Here is a 7,240-nt window from a genome sequence, read left to right as displayed (position 1 = left end):
ACAACCAGCACATATTTCAACTAATTCTAAAAGAGTTTTAAAACTAATACATAGTTAAAAGTATCTCATTTGCAATTTTAATTTGAACTACAGTTATTCAACTAATGGCATATGGTCTAACATTAATATTAAAAGTTAGTTTATTACATCAATAATCATATTTTAAAAAATAAAAGTATTCATATGATTATCAATTAGTAAACATAAAATTTATTGGAACCCAACAAAAAACAAAATTTAGACATGGTTTGATAATAAAGCATTGGTTATCTCAAATTCAAATTAAAAATAATTAAATTTTAATTTTAAAATATTTCTTAAAAAATCATATTAACTTAGGTATATTTACTTTAAATAAAACCATTATAATATTATAACATTTTTAATTTTTATTTTGATTTCAAAATAATTTTAGTAGTTAAATTTATATTAACAAAAAAACAATTTAATTATATTGTTATTGAAAATTAATTTTAATATTCAAAAAATTATAAATTATGATATTATTCAAATTAAATTAAATTTCTAATCGTATTAATATATTTATTTTACATTATTTCTTTCAAATCCGCACTACTTTTTAATTAAAACCGCACTTTTTTTTTATCAAATCCGCACTTATACCGAAAACCGCGTGAACCGCAGTTGAACCGTACCGCACTTCAATTATGCACCGCTAATATTACGAAAACCGCGGTCACCATTCGGAGCCTTAGAAAACAGCCAAGTTTTTTGTAGACCAATAGAATGATTAAAAATATAATATAATATCCAAAAATCAAATTTTAATTGTTTTAAATATAATATTTTATTCAAAAATTAAAATTAGGTATATATAAATTATATAATATATTTATAATATTTTGCCCCCGATTAAATAAATTTCTAGATCCGCCACTGACTATGAAAGTTAACAAACCAGTAAAAAAAAGAAGATGATAACACTTTTTTTTATTCAGAAATAAACATTTACAGAGTCAATATATAGGAGGCTCGGAATCATCTAGGCCTAATGACCTCTTAGCTTTACATGTAAAGTAAATTACACAGCACATAACAATAAGAACGGATTGAATCAATTGAAGATAAGGTTGTTCGTCCTTGCCGTACTCAGCTCTGTCTTTCCAGCTGTTCGGCATACCGACAAACACTGAGAAGATGACCGTTGTGTAGTGGGATCTGGTTGGGCTTCAGTTGTTTTCGTGTTAGGCTAGACCTTATTATCCATTTGGCTTACATTTCCCCTCAAATTTGAGGTGGGAGAAGGACCAACTCCAAGTTTGCACCTTAACTCAACAAACGACTTCCTCGGAAGAGATTTTGTAAAGATATCATCAACCTGAAGAGAAGCCGGTATATGACGAGTTTCAATCAGTCTCAAGACCACTTGTTCCCTGATGTAATGGTAGTCGGTATCAAAGTGTTTGGACCGCTTATGAAGAGCGGGGTTGGTGCTCAAATAAACCGCAGACATGTTGTCAAAGAGAAGCAGAGTAGTGTGTGGCTGAGGTATACGAAGATCACGAAGTAGAAATGAAATCAAAGTTACTGATATCTTGCTTATTTGCATTGTTTTGGTCATTCATTTTTTTATATTTTGATCATCTAGGATAGCATTTAGGCATGTTTAAGATACATTTCATTGCATATGTCCTTATCAGGTGTTGAGGATGCAATATGGTGACTTTGAAAGCCTTGAGAAGTGTTTTGGAGACAAGAATGATGGTTTTGTTTCCTGAGTCAAATTGCTAAAGTGTCACAGCGGTTTCATGGTCTTCACAGCAGCTTAATGGAGTGTGTCGTAAAGCTGCTGGAAAACCAAGTTTATGATGAGTTTTGCGGATTCTCAATCGGCCTCTTACAGCGGTATGCGAAGCTGCTACTAACAAATCTAGAAGAGCTCGAGAACTATCTAAGTGTCCCAGCGGCCAAAACATCACAGCGGCTTAGTATTATCAACCCAGCGGCATCAGCACACCGCGGCAAAGCTTTTACCCATTTGTTCTTGGGTCGGCCCAGGTTTGTTGGGCTAGCCCAACTTGTTTTTAGGATTAGTATAAATACTTTTTAGACCTAATTTGGGGATTTATCTTGTTTTCTCTCTAAAAACACTTGATACTTTGGTGAAAGATTCAATCTTTAATTTATTTTCATCTTGCTTCTTGTGTTTATTGAGTGGATCTTACTATATAAACATGGTTAAGCTTGAATCTATGATGGGTTTAAGAGTAAACATGTTGATTAGTGAGTAGATCCATTTTGGATTCATGGGCTAGGATGATTAGGGTGATTAAGTGAAGATCTAGGGTGTTTAGTGTTAGATTTATTTATTTCTTTGCTAGTTGAGTGCTCTTAATGCTAGATTAGTGTTGGCCACTTTAATCTAGAGCTATAAACATTTCATGCCCGGATGGTGTTTGATGAAATGTCTGAACCAAATCTTCTTAACTTTTTGCTTGCTTAACCAAAGACATCTGATGTTAGGAAAGCTTAGATAGTTAGTAGACTCATTCTTAATGATTACTTGAGTTAATTGAACCAAAGACATTTGTGTTTGATTAAGAAAAGTAAATGAGCATTTATCTTGACAAAGAACTTGTTTAGTATTGTTGTCTAGACTTAAGGAAATGCATTGATTGATAGCTTATCACTTCTAGATTTGATCTTAGTCACTTGAAGTCAAATTCCTAGTCTCATGGGTCCTATTGCCTCTTATCGACAGAAAGCTTGTTACTTTATTGCTTTAGAGTCTTGTTAGTTGAATCATATCACTTCATTAAACTGATTGCACTTAGATTAAGCATTCACTTGTATTCTCTTTGCATCATGGTCACTTAGGATTGGATTGACACTCATCTATACTACATTGATTTGTAGGATTTAGTAAAATCCATATCAGTTACCTCTTGCGCAGTGGCGGTGAGATCCTGATACTCTGCCTCAGTGGAGGACCTTCAGACTGTCTCCTGACGTCTAGCAGACCATGATATCAGGTTGGAGCCAAGTATAGTGCAAAATCATGTAGTTGAACGCCTTGTATTTTGGCATCCTGCCTAGCCGCTGTCACAATAAGCAGACAAAGACAAGCTGAGATTCTTAGGAATGAGCAGACCAAGCTTCATTGTCCCTTTCAGATACCGTAGAATACACTATGACTTTTGAGGATTGTAATAGATAATCTGAGTTTAGAATAGAATATAGTAGAGATTCAGGTAGAATAAGAGATTAAGAGACTAATGGAAAATCATTGTGAAATGAGTAAAGAGAATAATTGTTTAGAACTATCTAATCTTTATTAAGAGATGAGGTTACAATATATATAGTCCGAGTACATAGGGTTTGCGAATGCATAAAGATAGGAGAAGCATGTGGAGTCAATGGGAAGAGGAGCGGCCATTTGAATCTGTCCAATGAGCGGCCTCACACGTTTAGAGCATCTTTCGAATCCAAGGCAAAGATGATCTTCATTTCCAGCTCTTGCCAGGCTGTCCAGGCTGTCAAGCTGTGCCTCCCTTATCCTTTCCAACGTTCGAATAAGGTTAAGGTCGAGTGTAACTTCATCACAGTACAAACGAGTTATCCGGAGAAGTTACTCGCCCACTTTTACCTTGTACGGTCATGTTGTACAGCCCACTCGTCCGTACACCTCGTCCGTATACACCTCTTCTTATGTGTACACCTTGCCTTATGTGTACACTTTGTCTTATGTGTACACCTCGTCCATCTTCTCTTCTTCTTCAATGTCTTCATATCCTCTTATGTCTTCTCTTCTATATATATTTGGACACTTCATCTCAACACTCTTCCTCAAGCTTAGTTTTGTGAAAGCCTAAGTTTGAATAGCCATGAGATCTTCCTCATTAAAAACCTCACCAAAGAAAATCCATTGGGACAAAACCTTGATGAGGGAAAAAGAGTAAAGACCTCATGACTAAGGGGATCAACTCTTCTTCTTCCCAAGATCTATGAGTCTCAATCTGATGTGAATGGACTCCATAGTCTTTTGTCTTGCAGCTTTAGTGAACACATCCGCCAACTGATCTTCAATTCTTGTGTAGCATAGCAAGATAACTCCTAGGACAATCATCTGCCTCACCTTGTGGCAAATCAACTTCAATGTGATGTGTCCTCTCATTGAACACCGAGTTGGAGGCAACATGAATGGCAGCTTGGTTATCACAATGCAGGGTCATTGGAGTGGCTTGATCAATCTCCAAGTGCTTCAAGATACCCTTGATCCATACTAGCTTGTTTGTAAGCTTCATCATGGCTCTATACTCAGCTTATGCACTTGAACAAGAAACCACCTTCTGCTTCTTGCTCTTCCAAGTAACCAAGTTGCCTCCAATGAATGTGCAATAGCCGGTTGTTGATCTCCTATTAGCTCTATCACCAGTCCAATCAGCATCATAGTATCCTACAACTTCAGTGCTTCCAATTGTAGCTCATCCAAACTCCTTTATCAGATGAGCCATTCAGGTACATCAAGATCCTCTCCACCATGCACCAACGGTGCTCTTTGGAAACCTGTATGTGTTGGCTCACAGCAAAACATATATCAGGCCTTGTAATGGTTAGGTAAATCAATTTGCCAACTAGTTTTCTATAGAGTTTAGGATCATGGAATGGCTTGTTGTCTTCAATCTCCCCCTCTCGTGGGACTTTGTAGCCATCCTCCGTGGGCATCCTTGCTGTCTTGCCTCCATAAGCACTTGCACCTTTCAAAAGATCAAGTGTATACTTCCTTTGGAACATGAATAAGCCTTCCTTGGATTTACAAATCTCAATTCCAAGAAAGTATTTCATCTCTCCCAAGTCTTTAATCTCAAACATAGATTTAAGAAACTCCTTGGTTGCTTTGAAACCTTCCTTATCACTTCCAATGATAATGATATCATCAACATACACAAGGATTGCAGTCATACGTGAGAGTAGTGAGAGTGAAGAGAGTGTGATCTAGTTCAGACTTCTTGAAGCCTCGGCCATTTAGAGTAGTACTAAGCTTGTTGTACCAAGCTATTGGTGATTGCTTCCAGTCCATAGATGACTTTCTTCAGTCTCAACACATTTCCTTTCTTCACCAAGTGTTCCAGGCCTGGTGGAGGGTACATGTAGACTTTATCTTCTAGTTCTCCTTGTAGGAAGAAATTCTTCACATCCATTTGCCACAAATCCCACCCAAGGTTAACTGCCAAGCTTAGCACTATCTGGATTGTATGAAGCTTGGCTACTGGTGAAAAAGTCTCAATGTAATCATCTCCATAAGTCTGAGTGAAACCTCTTGCAACCAGTCTGGTCTTCTTCCTATCTATCTGATTGTGAAGATCCATCTACTAGATACAGTCTTCCTTCCCTTAGGTAGCTCACTCTCATACCATGTATCATTCTTTATCATAGCTCCTGCCTCAGCTCCCGCTGATTCCTTCCATTCTTTATCTAGCATTGCCTCTTCATAGCTTCTTGGAACATAACTCTCATCCAAGCTCACCATAAAGGCACAATGTTCTTCAGGGTATTGAGCAAAGGAGCACACGGCCTGAGAAGGATGCTCCACAGCCTGGGCATTGTAGTACACTCTCGTGTTTACCCAGCTAGAAGGATCCTTCTTTAGCCTTGTATCTCTCCTCAATACTGGTTGATCAGCTGGTTCTTGGACACTCTGCTCTTGTCCTTCAGCTGGGGCTTGTACTTCTGTTTCCACTTCTCTTTGGCCTTGATCACCTTGATTATGAGAGACTGAGTTACTCTCTTCTCCTTCTTCACTCAAGTCGGCTTCATATTGGCCATTTTCTTGAGTTTCAGGCTCACTTCCCCCCTCATGATCAAGGTGAGGTGTTTGAACAGCTCCAATAGGTGCGTGAGAGATCTCTTGTTGGCTTCCACCACCAGTGTTCTGATCCTGGGTCATCTTGATTCCTAGACCCTCCAAAATAATCCTTAAGGCGTCTGCCTTATTTGATGTGAGATCCCTCAAATCTTCTTGATTCTTTTCGTCATAATACCCTCTTGCTTCAATAAACTTCACATCTCTAGAGACTAGTACTCTTCTAGCTTCTGGATCATAGCACTTGTATCCCTTTTGAGTTGTTGAGTAGCCTATGAACATTGCCTTTGTGCTTCTTGCTTTTAACTTGTTTCTCAACTCTCCTGGTACTAGAACATAGCATAGACATCCAAATACTCTCAGGTACTCCAATGATGTCTTGTGCTTGTTCAAAACTTCAAATGGTGCCTGATCAGTCAACACATTTGTAGGAATCCGGTTGATTAGATAACAAGAAGTGGTGACAGCATCACTCCAGAACCTCTTAGGTACATTGCTTGGAACATCAAGGACCTAGCAACCTTTATCAAATGCATGTTCTTCCTCTCGGCCACACCATTCTGCTGAGGTGTGTAAGGACAGCTCGTTTGATGTAGGATTCCATGGTGATCTAAATGGCTTTTGAACGCATAACTTGTGTACTCTCCTCCATTATCTGATCTCAAAATTTTAATCTTAGCATGATAATGGATAGTCACATAAGCTTGAAAGTTATTAAATGCATCTATCACCCTCTCTTTTGATGGAATTAAAGTTAACCATGTGTATTTAGATTTTTCATCAATGAATGTGACAAAGTACTTCTGATTCTCTGTAGATAAGTAAGGTGCATGATCTCACTCAAATTATACTAAGGAGTGAATTACTCTCTCAAATAAAAAGTTCAGTTGTAGTACTTAGGGATCGAATCCACAAGGAGCTAGGGAACCTAATAGATCTAATCAGTGTGATTAAGCTAAGTTGATTTTGATTAAAAGTGGAGATGATGTAACAGTACAACCTTATTCTTGGAATGATCTTGATGCATTGGTGTTGTTATTTGCAAATTTTCTATCCCTTTAAAGATGAACCATACATCGTTGAATTTGAATTCTCTACTGTACTTTTTGACATCTTGTATGAGCAACATATTTGATTGGTTCAACTGATTAAAAATTGACAAAAAAATAAAATATCTAGTAGATACAATAATTTTATAAAATATATATAAATTAAAAACCAAAAAAATTAGTATATATACATACAATGTCTTGTTCTGAAGCACCACTTGGATTCTTATTTTCAATTTGATTAACACATCCCCTTAACTTGGAGACATCATACAAAATTGTTGTCATTCGAGTTTCCAGGTATGTTGGATAGTTTAAATTGTATGCATTATAAAATGGAAAAACTGTCCAACTGCGTGGGGCGGGG

The 7,240-nt window shown here is 37.1% G+C and overlaps 1 protein-coding gene across 1 annotated transcript; it reads right to left on the bottom strand.

The window, feature by feature from the left end:
* Window positions 1–4,425: 4,425 nt before the first annotated feature.
* Window positions 4,426–4,923, bottom strand: LOC106303051 (uncharacterized mitochondrial protein AtMg00810-like). Its single transcript, XM_013739418.1, has one exon. The coding sequence runs from the start codon at window positions 4,921–4,923 to the stop codon at window positions 4,426–4,428; it is 498 nt and encodes a 165-aa protein (XP_013594872.1).
* Window positions 4,924–7,240: the final 2,317 nt, after the last annotated feature.

The sequence above is a fragment of the Brassica oleracea genome, chromosome C7 (assembly GCF_000695525.1).
Source record: "Brassica oleracea var. oleracea cultivar TO1000 chromosome C7, BOL, whole genome shotgun sequence".
Taxonomy (NCBI): domain Eukaryota; kingdom Viridiplantae; phylum Streptophyta; class Magnoliopsida; order Brassicales; family Brassicaceae; genus Brassica; species Brassica oleracea.
The sequence above is the reverse complement of the archived record's forward strand: the minus strand, read 5'-3'. Positions and strand labels throughout refer to the sequence as shown.

Coding starts and splice junctions, on each gene's coding strand:
- LOC106303051 (XM_013739418.1), bottom strand. CDS start 4,923: ATGACTGCAATCCTTGTGTATGTTGATGATATCATTATCATTGGAAGT.